At 56.2% G+C, this 27,072-nt stretch overlaps 1 protein-coding gene across 8 annotated transcripts in view; it reads right to left on the reverse strand.

The window, feature by feature from the left end:
- RAB11FIP5 (RAB11 family interacting protein 5) overlaps window positions 1–22,258 on the reverse strand; it is a 43,364-nt gene extending 21,106 nt beyond the window's left edge. For 2 of the 8 annotated variants that reach the window (XM_065060180.1, XM_065060182.1), the window contains exons 1-3: window positions 21,733–22,256; window positions 3,611–4,050; window positions 1,640–2,354 (exon numbers count right to left, since the gene is read on the reverse strand). In XM_065060180.1, the coding sequence (XP_064916252.1) occupies window positions 1,640–2,354; window positions 3,611–4,050; window positions 21,733–22,100 (1,523 nt within the window). In that variant the 5' untranslated portion in view covers window positions 22,101–22,256. Of the gene's footprint in view, window positions 1–1,639; window positions 2,355–3,610; window positions 4,051–8,224; window positions 8,434–9,257; window positions 9,858–21,732 lie in introns of those variants that run through there. The other 6 variants (XM_065060176.1, XM_065060181.1, XM_065060179.1 and 3 more) reach the window with 6 other exon arrangements.
- Between the last annotated feature and the right edge of the window lie 4,814 nt (window positions 22,259–27,072).

Here is a 27,072-nt window from a genome sequence, read left to right on the forward strand (position 1 = left end):
CCTAATATCCACCTTAAACCTCCCTCGCTACAGTTTAAACTCATTACTTCCCATTTTCAAATTGCAAACTGCAATTAAAGCCCATTCAGATACTTATAAACACCCCAAAATGTGGCCCTGGGAATTTGTTCCCCCCAGCGCTTGCTGCTTCAAAGCCAATTCTGATTGTTGGGGGAGAAGAGCCCGGCCAGCGGAGCTGCTCTTGCACAACTCACCCAGATTTCCCCATACACAACAGCTTCCTGCGATGGGATCCTCGACACGCCACGGCAAACCGAGTCTAAGCAAAGCCGAGCTTTAGCTTAGCTTGAAATTAAATGGTGAGCGCTGATTTAACAAATAAAAAGGCTCTCTGCATCTCCATCCATCACACGAACATCGCGGTCACGGAACTTCGCTGCCTGAATCCAGCGGGATTTTTGATGGGTTTCTTTTTCATAGTGTATCTTTTCTATTCTAGGACTTAAACTGAACAGCAGGTTTATTATTGCAAGATGAAAAAATAATTAAAAGAGTGATGAATATTCTGTCCTTCCTCCCTCTGCCATTCAGAGACCGGAATCCTTTAGTCTCATCCAGAAACAAACCCGGTACGGGGATGTGACACCAAACAGCGACCGGGGTTTCAAGTCCCCTGGAAATTAAAGACCTGGAAGAAGGAACCACCAGTTTAACCCGTGTGGGAACCTGGTGAGGCTGAATAAACCACGAGCGCCTCCTCATTACACTGAATTAAAATCCTTCTGCTTAATAAATTAGGTTCGAGTCAGCCCAGATTACAAAACCCCCATCATAAATCAACCCTCTAGATTCAACCAGCTCTCGACTTGCTTGTTATTTTTCCTGGCTGCTTTTAACCCCGTTTTCTCCCTCTCTGAGCAACGGTAACACCACCTGGGGCTCTCGGTGATCTCCAGGCTCCCAGCCCGGCTCTGGACGCGGGGGACACGCCGTGGCGGTAAAGCCGGCACAGAAATGGGGAGAACGCCACGTTTTGCGTCCTACAAATACAGCGCTGAGGGTTTGGAGGGATGAATCGTCACACGAAGCGAGAACTATTAGAGATTCGTCGTGGGGGAGGAGACACGGGTGGGGTGGGACGGGAAAAGGAGAGAGCAGGGCTGCGATTAGTTACTTCAGAAATATTAATAATACCTCAGGTTACCAAAGGACCGCAACCCCAGGCCAGACCAGCCACAGAGGAGTGGGGGATGTTAATGAAAAGAAAATGTGACTACATGTCCCCATGTCCCGCATCCCACGCTGCCTGCCAGGGAAGCTTTTTTAGCTAATTAAAGGATAACGAGCCTTTACTTCGAGGCCACAGAAACACTTGGTGTGAGCTCTGTGGAGGGAAACGTCTCCCTCACCATGAAGGGGATCCCTCCCTTCCCCAGCTGGGAAACACAGCCTGGGAGGACAAACCGAGCTGGTTTGTGGCACAAGCCACAAGATCAAGATAAATATCTCAAAGGGAGAGGTTTTTTCCATTTTAAGACCAAGGAAGCATTTCCCCTCTATCGCAATGGGGACGCGTCCTCCGCTGACGCTGGGGAGCGTTTAACAGCGTGGCCGCTGAAAACGGGAGGCTGGGGCAGTGATTTAATGGCCGGGACATCACCACCCGCCTGTCACTGACCTGGGTTTCTGAGGGGACTCTTTGGGCTCCTTGGAACCGAACCAGCCGCCGGTTTTGCTCCTCTCGTCTCCGCTGGCCGCCGCGTGGCCGGACGAGCCGTGCGAGGGTCCCACCTTCTCGGCCTGGGTTTTGCTCCCCGCGTCGCTCTTGCTGCCCCCGTGGTGGAACAGGCCGCCCTTGGCTCTCTTCTCCTCTTTCCTCGTTTCCTCGGGTGGTTTGTCCTTCGTTGTCTCCGTGGAGAAGACCACGGGCGTCGCGGCTTGAGTCGGTTTGTTCTCTAAGCGGCTGTTTTCCTCCATCCTGGCTCTGCCCAGGTGGTTGCTGAGCGTGACGGCTTTCGTGGAGACCCTGAGCTCCTCCTGCAAGGCCAGGCTGGGAGGAGACGGGATGAACCTGGGCTCGTCTCTCTGCTGCGCCCTCTCAAAGCCGCTGATCCCCCACGGCACCTCGTGGGGGTCGGGATGGAGGGGGGTGAAGCCGTGACCCTCCTCCTGCCGCCTGGGGACAGCCTGCGGGACAGACACGGGGCTCTTCGGCGCGGGCTCGTCGCTGTAAACGTGGCTCCCGTTGATGCAGAGGGAAGAGCGGGACACGGGGTCGTTCTTTGGTTTCAGGTTTTGGATTGCTTTTGGCTCCAGGACCGGGCTGACCTGGGACACATCGTCGCTGAACGCTCTCTTGTGGGTCAGCTTCGGAGACGGCAAATAGTCTTTCACTGCGGGGAAACAAAGCGCAAAAGAGAGGTGAGGCCGTCTGAGTAACAAGCATGACAAGCATCGTTATCACCTTGCAAACATGAAGATCTGCGAAATCATACTGGCTTTCTCCCTCCCAGGCTTTACCAGTTGATATTTAAATTATTAAAACGCAAAACACGGGTCATAATTATGTGGCTCTACGAGCTGTTCCATATTCTCCCCAAACACGTTGCCCCCCGCTGCAGGATCCGCAGAGGAGTCTCTGTAAGACAAACAAACCCCTTGTCTGAGAGGATCTGCGATCGATAATAAACGCAAGAAACTACCCAGAAGCTACTTAGAGGGCTTATGCTTCCGTGTGATTTAAGAATTTGCATGGAATAAGAGACGACGAGCCCCTGCGCTCCGCTTCGCCAGGCCAGGCTGCAGCGCTGCCCGGCCCCGCGGCTGCTGCGAACACCCAGCGGGTTTTTGGGGTTACATGGGGACCCCGGTGAGCAGGACAGCCCAGGCTGCAGGTGACACACAGCTGCCGTCCCCTCGAGCCGAAAACACCGTCTCCTTCACCACGACACCAGGGTGACGGCGCCAAATCGGAGCCTCTCGGGAACGTCACCCGCACCACGCGAGCGGCTTCACCCGCGCGGTGAGGAGCATCACGTACCCAGGGGCTCCCACCCCTACGGGAATTTGCCATCGCCAGCCAATTAAACCAGTTAATTATATATTTTGTTTGCAAGAATTAATTCACTACAAGGGCCTTTTTTGTTTGCAAATCGCCGCTCTCGCGGCGCCAAGAGCTCAGATCGGTTTAATCACCGGGAACCGGTCGCTGTTCCAGCTTTGCCCCCGAGCCGGAGGCGCCTCGTTAGACACCGGGCGGCGACGCGCTCTGCTCCGTCCAACCCTCTCCCAGGGGTTCTGCGCTCTGAGTCAGCGTTAGTGACCCACTTTTAGGGCTTTAGGGGTCCCAAAGCACCCTCGTAGCCCGCAAGCTCGTGGTGAGCTGCAGGCAACGCGTGCAGCGTCAGCCTAAGTCAGGTTGTCCATACACAGGCTCAACAGGAAAAGGAAAATTTGAGATGTTTCCTCTCATTCTGGCAAGCACGGTACTGCCAGCGCGGAGGTCTCGGAGGGTTTGTGCGGGACGACGCTTCTTAGGTAAGCAATTAATTAACAGATTTGCAGGAAAGCCTCAAAAGCCCCTTACAAAGAAGCAGAAATAAAAGCAAAACAAGGGGGGAAGCGGGGATTAAAAGCGATATCCTCTTACCAGAGCGCTCCGTGGACAGGCTGCTGTGTCTGCTGGGGGATTTGGTCACCTCGGGAAGGTTTGCGGCCAGGCCCAGGCTGGCGGAAGAGACGGTGCTGTCGGATCCCAGGGAGGTGTTGGATTGCGTCAGGGACGACTTGCGCAGCTTGTTCTTCAAGAAGAAGCCCTTCACTTTGGATTTCTTGCCCCCGATGTCGTAGTCGTCCTCCCCGTCGAGGGCGCCCATGCTGCTGGGGATGATGGCCGAGGCCGACTCCAAGTCGTATTTCTTCTTGCCCTTCACCTTGTCCTTCAGCTTGCCGAAGGGCGAGCGCGGCTTGTCCTTCATGGACAGGTCGAACATGCTGGCCGTGAGGTTGTTACGCGTGAACTGGATGCTCACCAGGATCTCCCCGCGCTCCTTCTCCTTCTTCCCGGCCTTGGAGTGTAGCTTGTACCACCTGGAGCCAAAGAGGGAAGAGAAGAAAAGGTCCCTCTGTCATTTCCAAGACCTCAGCGAGGACACTGATGGGTGGGAAGTCACACAAGTGCCCCCAAAGCCACCAAAGACCCAAGTCGGAGATGCACAAACACCAAACACGGAGGTGTCGCAGGGACCAGACCTCTCCCTAACAGCTCCATCTCCATCCCTGTCCTAAAACGCTTCCACTAAATAACCCCACAAGCCCCATCTCGCTCGTCCTGGCGTCAGATCCTGCCGCGCGGTTCAGGGGGAGGTTACTCACAACCAAATTTTGGTATGGTCGGTCGGTCTGTTTGAAAAGACGGTGCTTTGTGCTCGCGTTTGAAATATTCAAGAGCCAGTGACTCAGAACAAATCCTTTCAAGTCAGAGACGAGACCATAATGGCAAAGGCACTCAACAACATCCATTATAATAACTTAATGCCACATCCTCGGTGCCTCACCCTAAATAAAGATGCTGAAGTCTGCCTAGAGGTGACCTTGCATTGGGCATTTTGAGGATGCTGCATCCCCAGAGCCCTTTACGGGGCACGGCTTTGGGATCTGTGATGACCTGATGTGATGGTGGAGGATGCGGCAAAACCCAATGTCCACCCCCTTCCCCTCCGCCAAATCCCTCAGTTCTCCTGAAATGTCTTAAATTTTGAATTTTGAGGCAGCTCAGGCTGAGGAGGGAAAACTATTTCATTTTAATGTCCCCCGTGCTGCCGGGGCTGGTGGGAGCTCCCAGGGGAGATATTGGCCATATCCACCAGCACAAAAGCTTCAACCGACTCCACAGCAAGTTACTGGGGATGAAACCCGTAACACAGACTTTGCTCCATAACTTCGCACACAGAACATGGGAAAAGCCTCCAAAACAGTCACGGCACAGGGAAAAAAAGCCTCCCAAGCAGTATTTAGGGCCAAATCCTTCTGCAGGGAACAGCATGTGCAGGGCACGGAGCGCGCCCTGGGATGCAATGGGAGAGGGGACCAGCCAAGTGGCACCAGGGGAGGTTGAGGTTGGATGTGGGAACAATTTCTTCCCCAAAGGGCTGTGGGGCATTGGAACAGGCTGCCCAGGGCAGTGCTGGAGTCACCATCCCTGGAGGGCTGGACAGACGGACATGAGGTTCTCAGGACATGGGGCAGTGCCAGGGGTGGGTTGTGGTTGGACTCCATGAGCTTGAGGAGCTTTTCCCACCCGAATGATTCTGTGATTCTACAACCTCCTGCCAGCTGGGACCAACAGTGGGTGAGATGCCACCAAAGCAAGAGATGCCCCAAGACACCTTCTAGTTCCATTTCTTCCCCAAAACTGCTGCCAACCCCATGGTCGTGGGCCCCTCAGGTCAGGAAAGAGATTGAAGTGCTGGAGCGGGTCCAGAGAAGAGCAACAAGACTGGGGAAGGGACTGGAACACAAGAACCATGGGGAGAGGCTGAGGGAGCTGGGCTTGTTTAGTCTGGAGAAGAGGAGGCTTAGAGCTGAGCTCAGCACTCTCTAGAACTACCTGAAGGGCAGTTCTAGCCAGGTGGGGATTGGTCTCTTCTCCCAGGCAGTCAGCAATAGGACAAGGGGCCATGGGCTTCAACTCTGCCAGGGGAAACTGAGGCTGGAGATGAGAAAGCAATTCTGTGCAGAGAGAGTGGTCAGGATTGGAATGGCTGCCCAGGGAGGTGCTGGACTCACCGGCCCTGGAGGTTTTTAAACTGAGACTGGACATGGCACTTAGTGCCATGATCTAGTCAATGGACTGGAGTTGGACCAAGGGTTGGACTGGATGATCTCTGAGGGCTTTTCCAACCCAGTCCCTTCTGTGATTCTTTCGCACCCTTCTCCTCCCATGAGCTGCCCAATTCCAGGCTTCGCTTCCCAGGCAAAGTGTTAACATTCCCCTTAACAAGGCACAAGGAAATCTGCAGGTTCAGTGACACGTTTCACAGGCAGCACCGGGAGGTGGGAGAAATTTCTAGGCTGGGGGTTAAGAATTTGCCAGTGATTCCCCAGAAAATCAAAATCGCGGTGAAGTTTTACATCCACTCAAAAAGTGAAGTTACTTCACAAGGGGAAGGAAAATGTGAAGGGACGGAGCTGGGTGTGAGCAGCCTGAAATCACCAGGGCGAGGAGAACACTCGAATCGCGTCCTCCAGGAGTTCCTGAATTAGCGCTGGGGAAGTTATCGCATCTCAGACCAAGGGAGGAGCTGGAAAACATGAGGAGCCTTCACCGCACCTCGGGGAAGGGGGATAAACCCCCTAAATCCCCACCGGGACGCCTGGAAAAAGAAAACACGTTTAAAAAAGCAGCTTTGAGCCCGTAGAGCGAGTCAGAGGGTGCAAAGAGCCACCCGAACAGGCGGATCCACTGCAGGTGGGTCGGTCGGACTCTTCCCATCGGAGCGGGGAGGAAAAGGCTGCTTGGAACAGGCTGCACATCAAATATTGTGTTGCTCAGTTTGATGCAAGACCTGGAAGAGGTTCAAGAGGGAAGAGCTGCCAGCTGGGAGAGATTTGGGAGCTGAATCATTTCGCAGGAAAACGACACAATAAAAACCAAACCTCGCAAGTAGTTTTTATGTTTTACATCATCCCGTGGAAAATAAGAAGTAGAGAAGCCGGGTGGATGAACAGAAGGAAAGGCTTGAGCTTGAGGACGATGACACGGCGCAGCCCGTAGGAGATGGGGATGCGCTCTCAGCATCTCCCGTCCCATCGCTTACGAATGTTGTGCTCATTAAAATTAATTTGGGTGCTCGGCGGCGACGCCTTTGAGAGAACAAGCCTTAAAACCTGATCTGCTGCAAAAAGCGCCCGTTCAAGGCAAAACCTCTGCTTATGCTGGAGCTGGATTAAGGAGCTAATTTTGGCTCCCAAGAGCTAATCAGCAGTCGGGACTACACCTCAACCAGGGAACGGAGCTATTTTTAGGCTGAGCTCTAAGTTTACGGCACCACATGAATGTTTGGGAGGATTAAGTTGTTCCATGTCGGGTTCTTTCTTGTTTTTTCCTTTTCTGTGAATCAGTTCCAGTGGAAACAGGCGGCGCAAACACTGACTGGGCTGGGATGTGGCAGGATTTGGGTGGGTTTCACATCCCAGCCCAGCTAAACACAACCTCCCGCAGCATCTTTGCGCTGTGAACTGCATCCCACGGCCCTTGGTTTTGGTGGCATCTCCTGAGGAAGGTGCCACCCGCTTGGGTCCAGCTCCTCGCTGGACACCCAGGACAAGCCACCCATCTCCAGCCACATACAACCAGGGTGCTGCTCTTAGAGAAGCCTGGAGCGGTCACGGCTTGTTCCTGGGGAGCAGAGCCCGACCCCCCTGGCTCCAAGCTCCTTTCAGGCAGTTCAGAGATCAGAAGGTCTCCCCTCAGCTCCTGTTCTCCAGCTGAACCCCCCAGGTCCCTCAGTCGCTCCATCACACTTGTGCTCCAAGTTCTGTTCTCTCAGAGCCAACAGGTCCGACAGCTCTGTGCATCAGGCGCCTGCCTGCAGCACTGCACCCCAAAAATACAAAGGCCTTCTCCCAGCATCACCACAGGATCTCCCATCCACAGATGCCACGGTAGGAACAGGGACCCAAGGGATCTCTGCAGGGGGAAGGAAGCGGCAAAACACCCGAGTACACAGGGACAGGAGAGGAAACCTCAAACAGAAGCCTCCCCACAGACATCTCGGAAAGGGGAAGCAGCTGGAGGCCCCTGTGAGCTCTTATAGATCATGGAACAGTTTGGGTTGGAGGGACCTTCCCAGCTCCCCCAGTGCCCCCCCTGCCATGACAGGGACATCTTCACCAGCTCAGGTTGCTCAGAGCCCCGTCCAGCCTGGCCTGGGATGTCTCCAGGGATGGTTCATCCACCACCTCTCTGGCCAACCTGGGCCAGGCTCTCACCACCCTCAGGGGCAACAATTTCTTCCTCATGTCCAGCCTGAATCTCCCTCCTTTGGTTTAAAACCATCACCCCTTGTTCTATCACAACGTAGCTCCTGGGAAATGAACCATGTTCAGTGAGCACTGAGGACGGACTGAGGGTTCCCAGCCCCCCTGCCTGGCTGTGCACGCTCATTTAGGTCACCATGTTTAATTAGCACATCCCAGCTGCCTCCAGACAGTTGCGGTAAAACCCTGTTCTGTGCAAAGGCTCCTCTCTCCTCCCACTCACCTCCACCGAGAACGACGAGCCGCACGGCACGGCTGCCAAAAGGCAGCTTTGGGAGGAACGGCAGAAAGCGCCCGGCATCTATTTTTATATCTGCTGTTGTTGGGATCAATCGGAGCATCGAGGGAAGCACAGAGAACAGAGCACAAAGCTCCGCTGTAGCTCCAGGCCCCCAAAACCCACGTGTTCTCCCTCATCCCCCAGCAGCATCCCGTACCGGAAAGCCAAGTAATGCTGAGCAAAGGGAAAAAAACCACCCTGGCATGGAAACAAGAGCGTAGGAGCTGTTTGTTAAGGAGGAAAAACGAGCCCACGGAGGATGCTGACACGATGGATTCGCTCAGGGTCAGCGCCTGGTTCGCACCGTCCCGCCCTCTCTGCTCATCATCCTCTGTTGGGCTGTGGGTGATCAATTTGGGGGGGCAAAGGGAGCCCCTGCTTCTAAAAACCTTGTGTTTGGGATATAAATAACAGAGGGAAGATGTTCAAGCAGTTTTTTCTCTCCCTGTCAGTTAGAAAACTGGTTTGGGTTTAAGAGACACCTGGTGTGCAGGGGCTGCTGGGGTGGCCAGGGGGACACAGAGCCAAACCTCAACAGAACGGGATCCCTGGCCATGGAGAGAGGTCCCAGGGGACACTGAGCCCAAGATTTCTGTCACCTTGTCCCCTACATCCCACACCTCCTCAAGTGACTCCTTCAAGCCTGAAGCCCACGCTCAAATACTCCCCAGCTCTGCAGGTCACCATCCCAAAGTGAGCCGAGCTCATTCGTTGGTTTGGGATTAGCACAGTCGTGACAGCGGGATGAGACGGTGCAAGCAGGGCAGCAAACGGAACACGGCTCTCGGAGATGCCATGTGGACCATCGGGGCACCATCCTGCCCTACCTTGAGCGAGGACGCGGGTCCTTCCAAGGAGAACATGGGTCCTTCCAAAAAGGAACCACGCTTGCTCTCCCATGGGTCCAGTTGGGGTCCCCAGGGGATCCTCATCCACCCTCCAGCTCAGCCAGACCTGTGCACCACACCCTGGGTACCTTCAGCAATGGTTCTCCAGCTTCAATCCTGGACTGGTCCCAGTGCTTTAGCAGCAGCAGGCTGACAAGAGCTTCCTCGCGTGGCGACGTCCCTCAGCAACCCGTGGCTTTCACGGCCGCACGCAGGGAAGGACGCGCGGCCGGAGCGTTTCTAGAGAACTTCAGCGGTCAGATGCTTCCCAAAAATGTCCCAAAATCACTCGGCGCGGTCGAGGTGGCCAAGGTTCAACCCGAAGAGAGCAGAAATGCTCCTGCCCCGCACGGCTCAGCCACCTCGGAACAAGCGACAGCCCAACGCGGAGCCAATGCCTCTGCCCGGCCTGTCATTTGCTGCTGATTCATCCCTGCAACAAGGTCTTCCCCGCTTAGGAAAAAGCCTCAAGTCTTTAATTAAAGTCTATTTGGGCCTCTAGAGCAGAGGACTGAGCGCAGAAAATCAATCCAGGGAAAACAGGGATGTTGGCAGAAGGGGCAAAGCTCCCTGTGCACAACCCACCTTGATGGGGATGGCACAAATTACTGTTTCAAGAGGCATTTTGGTGAGACAAGAGCTGCAGCAGCCCTGCAGAAATATGAATATATATCACATCATGGCAGGAGGAAGCTCACCTACCGAGAAGGGAAGCACAGCGTGGAGAAAACCCAACCCTGGGGAGTTTTGTGCTTTTTGTGTGGCTTCGTGTTTGCGACACAGCTTCCCCCACGGGTGCCGGGAAGCTTTTCTGCAGCGTAGGTTTGTTTTCGTGTTGGGTTTGGATGGCCTGTTTTGCAAGGTGATCCCTGTAAGCTGTGAAAAGCACAGATGGAAAATAAACACAGGCTGAATCCCCCACGGATGGGAAGAAAGGGCGCGAGCGGCCGGGGTGGGAAGAAGTTCATCTCTCCAAACCTTCCTCTGAGAAGTGCTCGAAAACAAACTTGAACAAACCAACCCCGGCCACGGCTCGTTAGGTAATTCAGCTCACTGCTAATGAAGGAACTCAGTCCTGCTTCTCTAATGGGTTCCAGCTTTGAGGCCAGGAACAGAGGGGTTGTCACTCCAGTGGGGCTCGATGGCAGGAACAGCCTGTAAACCTGCATGGCAGGGTGAAAACCGGCCCGGCTTGTGTGCAGAGCTCAGTGGTGAGCCTGGCCTAACACTCAGGCTGTGCTATGGAGCTGGAGTTCCAGGCACAGATCCTGCGGTACCTCAGTGCTCATTGCCCAGCGTCCTGAGCATCCTCACTCCTGCATCAAATAGGATCATAGACTCATTTTGGCTGGAAAAGAACTTTAAAGTCTTCAAGTCCAACTGCTAGTGTAGCACTGCTAAGGCCCCCACTGACACAGGTCCCCGAGAACCTCATGTCCGTCTGTCCAGCCCTCCAGGGCTGGTGACTCCAGCACTGCCCTGGGCAGCCTGTTCCAATGCCCCACAGCCCTTTGGGGAAGAAATTGTTCCCCACATCCAACCTCAACCTCCCCTGGCGCAACTTGAGGCCGTTTCCTCTGCTCCTGGCGCTTGTTCCTGGGGAGCAGAGCCCGACCCCCCTGGCTCCAAGCTCCTTTCAGGCAGTTCAGAGATCAGAAGGTCTCCCCTCAGCTCCTGTTCTCCAGCTGAACCCCCCAGGTCCCTCAGCCGCTCCATCACACTTGTGCTCCAGCCCCTCACCAGCTCCGTTCCCTTCTCTCCACTCGCTCCAGCACCTCAAGGCCTTTCTTGGCGTGAGGGGCCCAAAACTGCCCCCAGGATTCAAGGTCTGGCCTCCCTAGGTCCCAGCACAGGGATGGTCACTGCCCTGGGCCTGCTGGCCACACCAGTGCTGGCACCAGCCAGGATGCTCTTGGTCTTTTTGGCCACCTGGGCACATGCTGGGTCACATTCAGCTGCTGTCCCTGCCACCCTTGGCTATGGGGACACCGGGGTGGAGCCACTGGACAGGCTGTTTTCTTGTCCCTGGACAGGGAGCAGACAGGACACTCCCCAGCCACCCCACTGCCCCAAATCTGCCCCTGTGGCCTCTGCGCTGGTGGGAAGAGGCAAACAGGGGTGTGACGGCACCGAGGGGGACGGTTTCACAGGTAAGAATAGACACCAGGGATGGAGAAGAGCAATCAACAGCGCTGGCACGGCAGCACGGGCAGGCAACTTCATCCCACATCAATTCAGGCTGGGGAGAGCAGAGGTTTTCCCCTCGCTAGCACAGGACGGAAAGATAGGAAGGGAAAGGGGGGAGATTTAAGGAGCTGTAAAACGGCACATGAAACATTTATGAATGAAGAGGAGATTGTAATAGCAGGAGACAGAAAGCGATCTCTTCAGCTATATTTATCTGCTTACGCTCCAGAGCGTCCAAGGATCGCGTCCTCCGAGTCATGAACAAGCCGATAAACCACACTTGCGGTCACCAAATGACCCGAACCGCCAGGCCAGCGCTGCCCGGGCACAGCGAGACGTGGGGACGAGGCCCCTGGGTGAGGATGGCAGAGGTGACAGCGCTGGCGACCCGCTGCCTGCTCACCAGAAACCAACGGCACTAACGCAGGTTAAAATAACAAGTCCTAAGAGGACTTTACAGCATCGCAAAGCACGACTGACACCGAGGAGCTGCTCCGCAGGTTCCCCCGGTGCGTCTGCTTAATCACAGTATCACAGTATGTTTGGGATTGGAAGGGCCCTGGAAAGCTCATCCAGTGCAATCCCCCCATGGAGCAGGAACACCCAGATGAGGTTACACAGGAAGGTGTCCAGGCGGGTTGGAATGTCTGCAGAGAAGGAGACTCCACAACCCCCCTGGGCAGCCTGGGCCAGGCTCTGCCACCCTCACCAGGAACAAGTTCCTTCTCAAATTTAAGCGGAACCTCCTGTGTTCCAGCTTGATCCCATTACCCCTTGTCCTATCATTGTTTGCCACCGAGAAGAGCCTGGCTCCATCCTCATGGCACTCACCCTTTGTATATTTATAAACATTAATTGGGTCACCCCTCAGTCTCCTCTTGTCCAAACTAAAGAGCCCCAGCTCCCTCAGCCTTTCCTCCCGGGAGATGCTCCACTCCCTTAATCATCTTTGTTGCCCTACACTGGACTCTCTGCAGCAGTTCCCTGTCCTGCTGGAACTGAGGGGCCACAGCTGGACACAAGATTCCAGGTGTGGTCTCCCCAGGGCAGAGCAGAGGGGCAGGAGAACCTCTCTGACCTACTGACCACCCCCTTCTAACCCACCCCAGGTACCATTGGCTTCCTGGCCACAAGGGCCCAGTGCTGGCTCATGGTCACCCTGCTGTCCCCAGGACCCCCAGGTCCCTTTCCCCTACACTGCTCTCTTATAGGTCATTCCCCAACTTACACTGGAACCTGGGGTTGTTCCTGCCCAGATGCAGGACTCTACACTTGCCCTTGTTAAATTTCATTAGGTTATTCCCCGCCCAACTCGACATGCGTGGGATGGGTGGGAGAAACGTGGTTTTGCTGTCATTTCTTCTCCGCTTCCAGCTGGGAAGAGCATCCCGGTCGGGCTGGCACGGAGAACCGAGTACCTGCCCGTCCTCCAAAGGGAAAACCAACCCACGCAGCCCAAAATATCGGCTACACCCGCCTGGGCAACAGGTCACGCATCGATTGTTCATTCATGGCATCAACAGACGCTGCAAAGAGCTCTCAGGCATGAGTCACGCACGGGAAAAAGGAGGAAAAAGGAGCAAATCTTCAGCCTAGCAGCAGGGTGTTCTAATCACACACAGATTTGTCCTCGCTGGACACACTGGTGAGGACACATGTGCTGGAAATGCGGAGCTGGGGAGGCCGTGGGATGCAGCTCCCGAACCCCCATCCCGGGCCAGAAAGGCCGTCCCGCTGGAAACCCAAATTCCCCCGGCAGTTACTTGCACACTGAGCACAGGCTCCAACAAGCCATGGGCTGGGAAGAGAGGCGGCAGCAAAGGTTTAAAAGCCATTTTCACTGGACAGACCGCATGCAGAATGGACACAAGGTCTTTTTGGGACTCAAATTGTGAAGGAAGCCCCACGCAGCAGAGGCGGCAGCCCGTGCCAGCTCCTCTGCAACGGAGCAGCGCCCAGAGCAAGAGGATTTCAACATGCGAGATGACACCAGAGCGCCTGGAGCCCGCAGGGTTGCTGGGGGCAAGGAGCCCGTTTTTATTGCACGAAGGAACCTACATAAGCGTGTTTACGAGCTGGAGACAGCGTGCGGGCAGAATAAGAGGGTCTTGGCTCTGCCCTGGCAGCAGCCACAGCATGGACGCGCTCTCCACCCCAACTGATGGAATCATAGGATCGTTTTGGTTGAAAAAGACCCTCGGGATCATGGAGTCCAACCATAACCCAGCCCTGTCCCTGCCCCATGTCCCTGAGAACCTCGTGTCCGTCTGTCCAGCCCTCCAGGGATGGTGACTCCAGCACTGCCCTGGGCAGCCTGTTCCAATGCCCCACAGCCCTTGGGGGAAGAAATTGTTCCCCACATCCAACCTCAACCTCCCCTGGTGCAACTTGAGGCCGTTTCCTCTGCTCCTGGCGCTTGTTCCTGGGGAGCAGAGCCCGACCCCCCTGGCTCCAAGCTCCTTTCAGGCAGTTCAGAGATCAGAAGGTCTCCCCTCAGCTCCTGTTCTCCAGCTGAACCCCCCAGGTCCCTCAGTCTCCATCACACTTGTGCTCCAGCCCCTCACCAGCTCCGTTCCCTTCTCTCCACTCAGATAAACTCAAGATCTTCATGATTCCCCCAGGAACCACACAGAACATCCCCAAAAATCTCCTCTCCTGCTGCTGGCTCTCAGACGCTGCCTTTGAGCCCCAGCTCAGCACTTGTATGGCAAGAGGAGCGGAGAGGAAGAATCGACATGAAATATTTTGCCAGGCTCTGTAGGGAAGGGAGAGAGTCACCTTGGAAAGATGAACCGAGGCAGCGATGCTCCTGAAGGATGGTATGAGTATTACCCAAACTCAAGACATGCAACAGCGCCAGCTCCACCTGCATCTGGAGCTTTTTACCAACAGGTTCCAGGGGTTTTTTGAGCTGGCTGTGGGTTTTTCCGCAGCTGCTAAGGGCAAAAAGACAGCTGGAGGCAGTTAAGGCTCTGCAGATTAGCGTGAAACACAGACAGAAACCTGAATCTGCAGCTTTTGGGTTTTTCAGATGATGGAGGGTGACAGGCCAGCTCGCTCAGCTACTCACAGTCCAAACCCGACGTGCCAGACTCGCAAAGCTGAGATCAAACTGCTCAAATATCTTTTAAAAACCAAGCAAAGCAGAGCCTTCCTGGAGCAGAACAGAGCGAGGGCCTCAAACCGGCATCGGCAACCGGGTGAAAACAGGGTTAACCGGGCAGGTAGAAGCAAAATTAAGCCCTGTGTAAGCAGCACCATCGCACAGAACCTTGGCGTTCTCCCTTGGGCTCCCAGCCGGGGGCAAACACTTGCCCGGCCACGCTGGCCACCAAGGACCCAGCACAAGGCTCCCTCGGGCCCAGCCTGACCTGGGGCAGCGCAGAGAGCACCTCGACCTGATTTTTGGCAGGACAACCCCTCTCCTCCCCCTGCTCGGCAGCATTTCAACACAGCAGGGCGTTTCCTGGCTCAGCTGAGGCGCAACAACCCCTCCGAGCTGCTTTTTCAGCCCCAAAATGAGGATTTCATCACAGCTCAGATGGCCAAGGAGCTCGCGGCTGCAATCGGCCACCCCAGAGACCTTCGCCAGCTTTGCCGGGCACCTCTGATCACAGCCCCTGGGGAAAAGGGCTCTGTTTGCCCCTTGTGTTAAAAACTTTCCACCCCTAAACTATCACAGAGCTATCGCTATCACTATCCCTTGCTCTACAAGGTCTCTTGCCCTCCTTGACTTAAGAACAGACGCGTGGAGGACACGGCTGCGGCGATTTGGCCTCGGCTCCAACCAGATAAGGGGCACAAAGTCAATTCTGGCCCTGGGTGTGAAAATTTCCCCATAGGAGACGCAGCCAAGGCCGCGGAGGGAACGGCAAACAGCACAAATCATCCCATCCGAGAGATGCCCCGGCCAAGAGCCCGCAGGCCACAGCGCGAGCTCTGCTGCTAACGATCGGCGCTGACTTTAATGGAACGAGGGGGAACGATGGCCACAGGCACACGGTGGTGCAGAGGGGTTGGTGGCAGAGATGGGAGCGAGTTTGTGCCTGGGGGAAACACGAGGACACAGAAATCACGTCACCCGTCCGCTCTGGTCACTGAAAGGAGGGGATGTGATGGGAACAACCAGCAACGGGAAGGGAAAAGTGCCTGGCAGGGAGTTTAGCTCTAGAAGGACCAACAGACAGCGAGGGAGCCCTGGCAGGGATTTGGGCAGCGTCCTTTGGCTCTGCGGGTGCTTCTTGCCCCACGCCGAGGTCCCAACGCTGCTTTGCTGTGGAGATGGGCAGCAATGACGCGAAACCTTCTTCCCCAGCCCTAGGAAATCACAGAGAAAAACAGACTGATGGGGTTGAAGGGACCTCTGGAGATCATCCAGTCCAACCCACACAGGGTCACCAGAGCAGATCACACAGGTCAGTCCAGGCGGGTTTGAATGTCTCAGAGAAGGAGACTCCACAACCTCTCTGGGCAGCCTGGGCCAGGCTCTGGCACCTCAAAGTGAAGAAGTTTCTCCTCATGTTCAGATGGAGCCCCCCGCGTTTCATTCTGTGCCCGTTGCCCCTCATCCTGTCATTGGGCACCACTGAACAGAGTCTGGTCCATCCTCTGACACCCACCCTGGACATATTTATAAAGATCGATAAGATCCCTCTCAGCTTCTCTTCTCCCGTCCCATCTCCACTGAGCCTTGTCCCAGAACCAGGCTCCATTGGGACACAGGGGACACGAGCCCCAGTGGCATCAAGGACTTCAGCTAGAAAAGCTTCGCACCCAGAGGAAAGGTTTAGGTACCCGAGTAGCTTCTTCCCCGATGGGCAATGGGAAGGAGAGCATCCCGATCCCGCTGCCAGGACAGACACGCTGCGGCTGCCCCCACAAAGGGCTCCACACAAACCCAGACGCCCCTGAGCAACCAGCCCCGCTCCCTCCACAGGGGAGGGACAGGAACCAGTAAAGGGAACTGTGGCAGGGAGAGCTTTGGGGAATGTAAAGCTGGGCTAATAACGGCTCCGCAAGACTAGTTCCCTGTGGCAGAGGCACCAAAGGCCAATCGCTGCTGTTGCTCCCCGGCCGAGGCAGCAGCCAGCAAACAACTGCAAGTCACTGCAGGAAAATGCCAGAGCCAGGAATGACAAATCCTCTGCTACACCTACTGTGCCCTTCCCTGCAGGATCCCCGTGATGCAAAGCCCTGAATTTTGCCCTCCAAAGACCAAGCTCCGGCAGTCCGGTGTTTGCACGGCAAGCAGAGCTTCGCCATGGAAGCCACAGGATAACAGAATCGTTTGGGTTGGAAAAAACCCTCAAGATCATTGAATCCAACCACTAACCCACCCCTGTCCCTGCCCCATGTCCTGAGAACCTCATGTCCGTCTGTCCAACCCTCCAGGGCTGGTGACTCCAGCACTGCCCTGGGCAGCCTGTTCCAATGCCCCACAGCCCTTTGGGGAAGAAATTGTTCCCCACATCCAACCTCAACCTCCCCTGGCGCAACTTGAGGCCGTTTCCTCTGCTCCTGGCGCTTGTTCCTGGGGAGCAGAGCCCGACCCCCCTGGCTCCAAGCTCCTTTCAGGCAGTTCAGAGATCAGAAGGTCTCCCCTCAGCTCCTGTTCTCCAGCTGAACCCCCCAGGTCCCTCAGCCGCTCCATCACACTTGTGCTCCAGCCCCTCACCAGCTCCGTTCCCTTCTCTCCACTCGCTCCAGCACCTCAAGGCCTTTCTTGGCCTGAGGGGCCCAGAACTGCCCCCAGGATTCGAGGTTTGGCCTCCCCAGGTCCCAGCACAGGGACGGTCACTGCCCTGGGCCTGCTGGCCACACCAGTGCTGGTACAAGTCTCACAGCTTCAACTTCTCCCCTTTGCTGTGGGAAAAAAAACAAATTACAACGGTGTTTCGAAGGAGAAGAGGAAAGGTGATGACAACTACAGCGTTTCTTTGCCCAGTCTAGGAAACACCAGGTGCCCACGATCGGCCTTACAGCTCATGGAGCAACATCAAGGCCCGTCTGGGCCTGAGGTCCAACCCTGCAGATGTTACTGTCCTCGCCCTGCTGTGCCACCCACCCAAAAGACCACGTTGGCCAAGGGGTCAACACAATCCAATGAGCATCAGATGGGAGCTCTCGTGGCGGCTGGAGGCATCGCCACGCATCCCAGAGGCTCTGCTGATGGGGACCGAGGTGGGGACATCGCTCGCTGCGATGCCGCAGGGGATGCAGGATGAGCCCCTGCGGGGGATTGCAACGGCATTTCCTGGCTGTCAGGAAGCAGAAGCGATAGCTGCCTTGTGGGTACAGAAAAAACCCTTTTCAGCTGGGCTGAGCCCTTCTTTCGGAGGGACTGACCACCCCAACAAACAACCACATCCTCCCCCGTGCCTGCGCCGAGGCAGCGGAGCTGGAGGACCCACCGACAGGTCATTACGTTGGACACGGTGATGGTCACCAGTACAGAAACACTTTATTCCACGGTCTCCTCTCCCAAAAAATGAGGCAGGACAGGGAGATGCAGGGACCCTTGCGGGAGGACCAGGAGCATCTCACCCGCATCTGTGAACTCTGGAACCACCTGAAAGGAGCTTGGAGCCAGGGGGGTCGGGCTCTGCTCCCCAGGAACAAGCGCCAGGAGCAGAGGAAACGGCCTCAAGTTGCGCCAGGGGAGGTTGAGGTTGGATCTGGGAACAATTTCTTCCCCAAAGGGCTGTGGGGCATTGGAACAGGCTGCCCAGGGCAGTGCTGGAGTCACCAGCCCTGGAGGGGTTTAAAACACACAGAGATGAGTTTCTCAGGTACATAGGTTAGTGCTGGGGGTGGGGGAATGGTTGGTCTTTATGATCTTGAGGGTCTTTTCCAACCAAAACGATGCTATGATTCTATAGCTCAAGCAGGAAGGGAGAAATGATGCTCAACACCGGTGCTTTGCTTGCCGACCCCAAGCCCTGGAATGCCCAAAAAGGTCATGAGGCTGCTCTCGTGCAAATCCAAGAGTTGATTTCCACCCACTCAAAGCACTGAAAGGACCGAGATGTTCAGCCGAACAAGGCAGCTCACAAACACCCGCAGACGCCAGCTGACGGCTCGTTCCCGGAGAAGAGTCCAAGTTTGACAGAACATTTTCCACCGAGCTGAAAACAAGTATAAAAATCATCGCCGGTAAAGTTTCCGTACAACAAGAATCAGCAGGAAAATGAGAGCAAGGTCAACACGCTGACAATCGAGGCCTTTTTTTAAAGCGAGGTCCCGTTCCAACTGGCAGCAGTTTTATGCCCAGGAGCAGAGACCGCAGATGGGCTCCTAAAAACCATTGTATGGCAGAGACTCGACTCACACATCCCTCGCTCAGGGGCCGAGTTATCTCCGCTGCACAGGCCTGGGCGTGCTCCGCCATGCAGACCGTGTTTGTTTTGCCACTTTTTTAACCTGGGACTAAAATTTCCTCCTAAACAAAGTTGTTTGCAAAACCAGTACATCAGAAGTTGGTCGCAAGCTTAGGTCAGATGTTTCTCTCCCCTATGCTTCTCCCTCTTGGCTGGACAAGCTCCAGCACTTGGGAATCCTCTCCCAAAAATAAGCGCAGCTTGTTCCACACCACAGACCCACCACCCATCCTCAAGACACCTTCCAGCTCTGAGCAATCAGAGCTGCTCAGGACGCAAGGCGAGAGCTCTCCGTTGTGTTTTCTGCGCTCGCTTCCATCACCAGGGGCCACGGGCAAAGATAAAGAGGCTAAAAAGCTCTGAACGGCGCAAGGGGAAGTTTATTTTCCTTATGCAAGCAAAGCTCAGGAAGGGAGAGAGATGGGCAGCAAAAATCCTGATTATTTCCCATCTCCCAGCACAGATCCCCCTGTGGGCTGCACCGCCGGGGTCACCAGCAGCCTCCAGCCGCGCTGGACGTTGCACCCGCGGGATTAACAGCCCTTGACGTTGAGACCTTTGAGATGAAACCACAGGCTCCCAAAACCTTGGTGGAACTGTTGCAGGGCCCCCCCGGCTTGCACAGTGTTGTAAACGTCTACTAACAGGAGCTTTTCCTCGAGACACAGCTCCCGGCGCAGGGCTCGCCACCCAAACCGCAAAGAGGACGGAAAGTCATTTCACGTCGTCCTGTGCCAAAACAACGCGTCTCTCCCGGCGCACCCAGATCGGCTGGCCCGCTCTGAAGTCTGTGCACGACGCTGGTTTGAATTAGAAACGACGAATTCAGATGCAGCTCCTCCGACACCGCCCATTCTCCAGGCAGCGCTAATAAAAGCAAAATAAACGCTGGGGGGGAAACACTCAGACACTAACTCCGGGGTTAGTCACTTTTCCTCCCTCCCCACGCTCCCATTTTAGGGCAAGCAGGAGTCCCCATGGGCTGGGGATGCAAACAAGGCGCGTTTCTCCACAGGAGAAGTTTTTCCAACCCCTTTTCCACGCTAATCTCACCCTGCGGGAGCAAGGCTGCGTCGTGCCCCGGGTAGGAGGGCGAGGGAGGCTCCTCTCCCCACCCTGCAGCTGAATTCCTGGGGAGCTGGCGAGGGGCAGGGACGCTCCCCGAGGCGTGTGGCGGCACAGCCAGGTCTGCAAGGAGCAAAGCTCCAAAAAACTTCTTCCCTAAAGGAACTGCATCCACATTCCTGCATTTCTCTGCTTGGCAAAGGCTAGAAAACATTATTATTGTTTTAAACCCTTCCAGGGGAAGGAGGAAGAACAGCAAATCCCACACACAAAGGGATTTATGCTGGAGGTGACACAGGGCTGGGGTTCGCCTCCCTGAACCGGGGGACCCTCCTGCAGCGGCCCGGTGATAAACCAGGTCACACCAACGGCCCCACCGAGCCTGGGGGGCGTTGCAAAGCCACCGCAGCCATGGGAAGGACAAACCACCGCCCGCATCTGTGCCACATCTTCCCAGGAGTGACAGACACCATGGGGACCCTCCCAGGATGTGCCCTGTCCCCTGGGACACCCTTTCCTGGGAGAGGAAGGATCCTGTGATGCCCTGTCCCACACGACACTCTTCCTGGGGGGATGGAGGGACCCTGAGCCACCCCAACCTCCACAACACCCTTCCTGGAGCACACGTGAAGTCTCGTCCCCCATGATGCCCTTTCTGGAGCATCCACGGGCCCTGCGATGCCCTGTGTCCCCCAATGCCCTTCCTGGGTCACACACGGGCCCTGTGCCACCCCATCCTCTGTGACACCCTTCCTGTGCACCCTGAGATGTCCTGTTCCCTGTGTCACCCTTCTTGGGGCATGCACAGCCCCGTGATGGTGTGTGACCTCCTGCAATGCCCTTCCTGGGGCACCCGTGGCACCCCATCCACTGTGATGCCCTTCCTGGGGCACCCGTGGCACCCCATCCACTGCAATGCCCTTCCTGGGGCTCACATAGGCCCATGACACCCATCCTCGGGCATGAAGGACCCCTGACACTCATCTCAGGTCATGTAGGGACCCCTGATACTCATCCTTGGGCACATAAGGATCCCTGATGCCCATCCCGGGGCACGTAGTAAGCCTGTGACACCCATCCTGGGTCACACAGAGACCTCATGACCCCCATCCTGAGGCATGTAGGGACCCCTGACACCATCCTGGGTCAGGTAAAGACCCCGTGATGCCCACCCCGGGTCATGTAAGGACCAGGGGCACATAGGGACTCCATGACCCCCATCCTGGGTCACACAGGGACCCTGTGACACCCATCCTTGGGCACATAGGGACCCCATTACACCCATCCTGAGTCATGTAGGAGCCCCTTACAACCATACCAGGTCACGTAGTGACCCCTGACACCATCCCAGGTCACGTAGGGACCCCATGATACCCTGTGCCACCCATCCTGGGTTACATAGGGACCTCATGACCCCCATCCTGAGGCACGCAGGGACGCCGGCGTCACCCTGGGTCATGAAAGGACCCTGTGACACTCACCCTTGCGCACATAGGAACACTGTGACACCCATCCTGAGTCATGTAGGGGCCCCTTACAGCCATACCAGGTCACATAGGGACGTCTGACACCATCCCAGGTCACCTAGGGACCCTGTGACACCCATCCTGAGTTATGTAGGGACCCCCAACACCCATCCCAGGTCATGCAGAGACCCTGTGACACCTATCCTGGGTCACATAAGGACCCCATAACCCCCATCCTGAGTCATGCAGGGACCCCTGACACCATCCTGGGTCACGCAGGGACCCCGTGACACCCACCCTTGCACACGCAGGGACCCCACGACACCATCCCAGGTCACACTAGGACCCCATGACGTCCATCCTGGGGCCCACAGGGACCCCATGACAACATCCAGGTCACATACATAGGGACCCCACGACTCCCCCACCACGGGTGTCGGGCGCTGCCCGGCCGGGCCGCACTCACTCACCGCTCGTCGGGCGCTCGGCCCCGCTGCAGCGCGGGCTCCAGGGGCACCATGGCCTGGCCCAGGAACCGGTCCATGCCCACCAGGGCCCGGTGCATCACGGTGAGCACCAGCCCGCCCAGCTCGGGGGGCAGCTCGAAGGCGCATTCCTCTCGCCACTCGGGGTTCCCGGGGCTCTTCTCGGCCACCGAGGTGCTGTACTTCTCGCGGCCCAGCTGGATGATGGTGTAGGCGTCGCTGGTGCCCGCTTTGCCGCCGCCGCCGCCCTTGCAGCGCAGCCCGCGGGCCCGCACCACCGTCACCTGGACGTGGGTGGGCAGCCAGGCCGGGGAGCCCTCGGCGGGGAGCGCGGCCGCCCGCAGCAGCGCCATGGCGGGACGGGGAGGCGGCGCCGGGCCGGACAGAACCGGACACAACCGGACCGGAGCGAACCGGACCGGGCCCCGCGCCGCTGCCGCTGCCGCAGCCGGGCCGCAGCGCGAGCGCCACCGGCCGCCCCCAAGCCACGCCCCCTGCTCTGACCACGCCCGGCTGTAGTCACGCCCCAGTCACGCCCCTTCAACCCTTGGTCACGCCCCCTATGCCCCAGGCCACGCCCTTTCCCTCCACCACGCCCCGCTCGCCGGATCAGGAGCGGGATTCACAGAATGACGGAGTGTCAGGGGTTGAAGGGCCCTGGAAAGCTCATCCAGTGCAATCCCCCCATGGAGCAGGAACACCCAGATGAGGTTACACAGGAAGGTGTCCAGGCGGGTTGGAATGTCTGCACAGAAGGAGACTCCACAACCCCCTGGGCAGCCTGGGCCAGGCTCTGCCACCCTCACCCCCGACAAGTTTCTTCTCAAATTTAAGTGGAACCTCCTGTGTTCCAGTTTGAACCCATTACCCCTTGTCCTACCATTGGTTGTCACCGAGAAGAGCCTGGCTCCATCCTCCTGACACTCCCCCTTTCCATATTGATCCCCTTGAATGAGTCCCCCCTCAGTGTCCTCTTGTCCAGCTCCAGAGCCCCAGCTCCCTCAGCCTTTCCTCACACGGGAGATGCTCCACTCCCTCCAGCATCTTGGTGGCTGCGCTGGACTCTCTCCAGCAGTTCCCTGTCCTGCTGGAACTGAGGGGCCACAGCTGGACACAATATTCCAGGTGTGGTCTCCCCAGGGCAGAGCAGAGGGGCAGGAGAACCTCTCTGACCTACTGACCACCCCCTTCTAACCCACCCCAGGTACCATTGGCTTCCTGGCCACAAGGGCCCAGTGCTGGCTCATGGTCACCCTGCTGTCCCCAGGACCCCCAGGTCCCTTTCCCCTACACTGCTCTCCAACAGCTCATTCCCCAACTTACACTGGAACCTGGGGTTGTTCTGCCCAGATGTCACACTCCACACTTGCCCTCAAAGTGAAGAAGTTGCTCAGATCTATGGAGCTCCTTGGTGTGCAAAGTGACAAGTTGGATTTGCCCTTGTGAGTGAGGGCCAGAGGAGGGGCCGGTAAAGGTGACACCACGGTGGGAGACGAGGAACCTGCAGTCGGGGTGGGTAAGCAAAGCCATGATGAACCACCCAGAGTGTCACAACAGGTCACTTGTCACCACAAGGCAAGCTGGGAAGAGGGGGATGTGGCTGTGTGCCCCATATCCCGCTGCAGCTTCCCCAGTTCCACCCCAGGTGCTGCCATTACCGGCGTTTTACGTGCTCTTGCCTGTTACCATGCCCAGAGATGCACGTGTGTGCATGTGAGTTTGTGCACGTGCATGTGTGTGCAAGCACGTGTGTGCATGTGAGTTCATGCACGTGTGTGCATGCAAGTTTGTGCACGCGCATGTGTGTGCAAGCACGTGTGTGCATGTGAGTTTGTGCACGCTTATGTGTGCAAGCACGTGTGTGCACGTGAGTTCATGCATGTGCGTGCATGTGAGTTTGTGCACGTGCATGTGTGTGCAAGCACGTGTGTGCACGTGAGTTCATGCACGTGTGTGCATGTGAGTTCGTGCACGTGCATGTGTGTGCAAGCACGTGTGTGCATGTGAGTTCGTGCATGTGAGTTCATGCACGTGTGTGCATGTGAGTTTGTGCACGCACGTATGTGTGCAAGCACGTGTGTGCACGTGTGTGCAAGCACGTGTGTGCATGTGAGTTTGTGCACGCGCATGTGTGTGCAAGCACGTGTGTGCACGTGAGTTCATGCACGTGTGTGCATGTGAGTTCGTGCACGTGCATGTGTGTGCAAGCACGTGTGTGCATGTGAGTTCGTGCATGTGAGTTCATGCCTGTGTGTGCATGTGAGTTCATGCACGTGCATGTGTGTGCAAGCACGTGTGTGCACGTGAGTTCATGCACATGTGTGCATGTGAGTCTGTGCACGTGCATGTGTGTGCAAGCACGTGTGTGCATGTGAGTTCATGCACGTGTGTGCATGTGAGTTCGTGCACGTGCATGTGTGTGCAAGCACGTGTGTGCATGTGATTTCATGCACGTGTGTGCATGTGAGTTCGTGCACATGCATGTGTGTGCAAGCACGTGTGTGCATGTGAGTTCACGCACGTTTGTGCATGTGAGTTTGTGCACGCGCATATGTGTGCAAGCACGTGTGTGCACGTGAGTTCATGCATGTGCGTGCATGTGAGTCTGTGCACGCGCATATGTGTGCAAGCACGTGTGTGCATGTGAGTTTGTGCACGCGCATATGTGTGCAAGCACGTGTGTGCACGTGAGTTCATGCACATGTGTGCATGTGAGTCTGTGCACGCGCATGTGTGTGCAAGCACGTGTGTGCATGTGATTTCATGCACGTGTGTGCATGTGAGTTCATGCACGTGCATGTGTGTGCAAGCACGTGTGTGCATGTGAGTTCATGCATGTGCAAGCACGAGCATGTGTGTCCACGGACATGCGGGTATGTGCATATGTGTCCGTGCAAGTACATGTATGTGTGTACGTGCCCATGTGTCCATGCACTTGCAAGCATGAGCACAAGTTTGTGCACGTGCAAGTACGTGCATGTGTGCCCGTGCATATGCAAATATGTGCATGTGTGTCCATGCACGTGCAAGTATGTGTTTCCATGCACGTGCAAGCTTGAACATGTGTCCATGCACATGCAGTACATGTATGTGTGTTGATGCACGTGCAAGCTCAAGTATGCGTGCCCATGCATGTGCATGTATGTGCACGTGTGTTTGCGCACATGCAAGCATGAGCACGTGTGCCCACGCACTTGCAAACTGGCACCGGTGTCCATGCCTGTGCAAGTAGATTTGTGTCCATGCATGTGCAAGTAGGTGCATTTGTGTCCATGCGTGTGCAAGCTCAAGCATTTGTGTCCATGCACATGCATCAACACACATACATGTACTGTATGTGCATGGACACACACGCTCGTGCTTGCATTTGCCTGGACATACATACTTGAGCTTGCACAGGCACATATGCATGTGCAAATATGTGCGTGCATGTCCATGCACATGCAAGCACAAACGTGTACCCATGCACGTGCAAGTATGTGCATGTGTGCCCACGAATTGCAAACTTACACCTGTGTGTCCATGCACGTGCAAGTAGGTGCATTTGTGTCCGTGCACGTGCAAGCTCAAGCATGCACGTGCAAACGTGGGCACACGTGTGCGTGCCCCTTTTGCTGCTGGAGCACCCCCTGCACCCCGGGACGAGAGTTCTTGCAGCGCACCCACACCAGGAGCAGTTAATTTGCTTCAACTCTCAACACCTGCACACAGGAGCGTATTCCTGGTGTCCCCACGGGACTGTTCCTGAGGACGCTGGTGGCATCAAGCCATGCACAACCTTCCCGAGCTTTGCCTGAAATATCCCGCAGCGTTTCCCACGCAGCAGCAGCCAGGCAGGGGGACAGCAGTGTCCTCAACAGGGCCCCAACCCTAATTAGCAATTAAACCCTCTCCGTGACCCTAATAACGACCAAGCCCGCAAGGTCAGGCCGAGCGGCCGTGCCGGGGTGCTGGGTGCCGGCAGTTTGGGTGCTCATGGCCGGTGTGGGCCCTGGGGCTTTGATGTCACTGAGATAAGGGACGTTCGGGGCCACCTCGGTTAACAGGAGGGGACTGGGCTGCTCTGCTCTATCGCTCCCATCTCCGCCAGCAAACCTGCAGCAATTTGGGTTTTTTTTCCCTTATTCTGGTTCGTGTCCCCTTCCTGGGGCCCGGGGCCATCTGTTCCGCTCGGCCGCGGGGACGCGGGGTGCACCAGTGGGGTCGGGGGCATTGCACGGGTCTGACAGCCCCTTTGGGGTCACTGGGTCCCCTCTGAGCTCACTGTGTCCCCTTTGGAGTTGCTGTGTCCTCTTGAGGGTCACTACATCCCCTTTGGAGTTTCTGCATCTCCTTTGGGGTCACTATGTCCCATTTGGCATCACTATGTCCCCTTTGGGCCACTATGTCCCATTTGGGGTTACCATGTCCCCTTTGGGGTTGCTGCATGCCATTTGGGGTGTGACTGTGTTCCCTCTGGTGTCACTAGGTCCCCTTTGGAGCCACCATGTCCCCACTGGGCCCCTATGTCCCATTTGGGGTCAGTACGTCCCATTTTGGATCACTATGTCCCCTCTGAGCTCACTGTGTCACCTTTGAGGTTTATGTGTCTCCTTCAGGGTCACTATGTCCCCTTTGGGGTTTCTGTGTCCCATTTGGGGTCACTGGGTCTCCTCTGAGCTCACTGTGTCCCCTTTGGGGTTGCTGTGTTCCCTTCAGGGTCACTATGTCCCCTTTGGGGTTTCCGCATTCCCTTTGGGGTCACTATGCCCCCTTTGGTGTCACCATGTCCCCTTTGGGCCACTATGTCCCCTTTGGGGTCACTGTGTCCCTTTTGAGGTCACTGTGTCCCCTTTGGGGTGACTGTTTTCCCTCTGATGTCGCTAGGTCCCCTTCTGGGATCACTATGTCCCCTTTGGAGTTACTACGTTCCTTTGGGGGTCACTATGTCCCCTTTGAGGCCACCATATCCCCTTTGGGCTACTGTGTCCCATTTGGGGTCACTGTGTCCCCTCTGAGCTCACGGTGTCACCTTTGGGGTTGCTGTGTCCCCTTTGGGGTCACTGTGTCCTCTTTGGAGTCACTGTGTCCCCTTTGGAGTTGCCGTGTCCCCTTTGTGCTGTGACTGTTTTCCCTCTGATGTCACTAGGTCTCCTTTGGGGTCATTATGTCCCCTTCAGGGTCACTGTGTCCTATTTGGAGCCACTAGGTCCCCTTTGGGGTTGCTGTGTGCCCTTTGGGGTCACTACATCCCTTTTTTGTTTTCTGTGTCCCATTTGGGGTCACTGTTTCCCTTCTGAGGACACTGTGTCCCCTTTGGGCTTGCTGTCCCCTTTGGGGTCAATA

This window comes from Columba livia, chromosome 4 (assembly GCF_036013475.1).
Source record: "Columba livia isolate bColLiv1 breed racing homer chromosome 4, bColLiv1.pat.W.v2, whole genome shotgun sequence".
NCBI classification, from domain to species: domain Eukaryota; kingdom Metazoa; phylum Chordata; class Aves; order Columbiformes; family Columbidae; genus Columba; species Columba livia.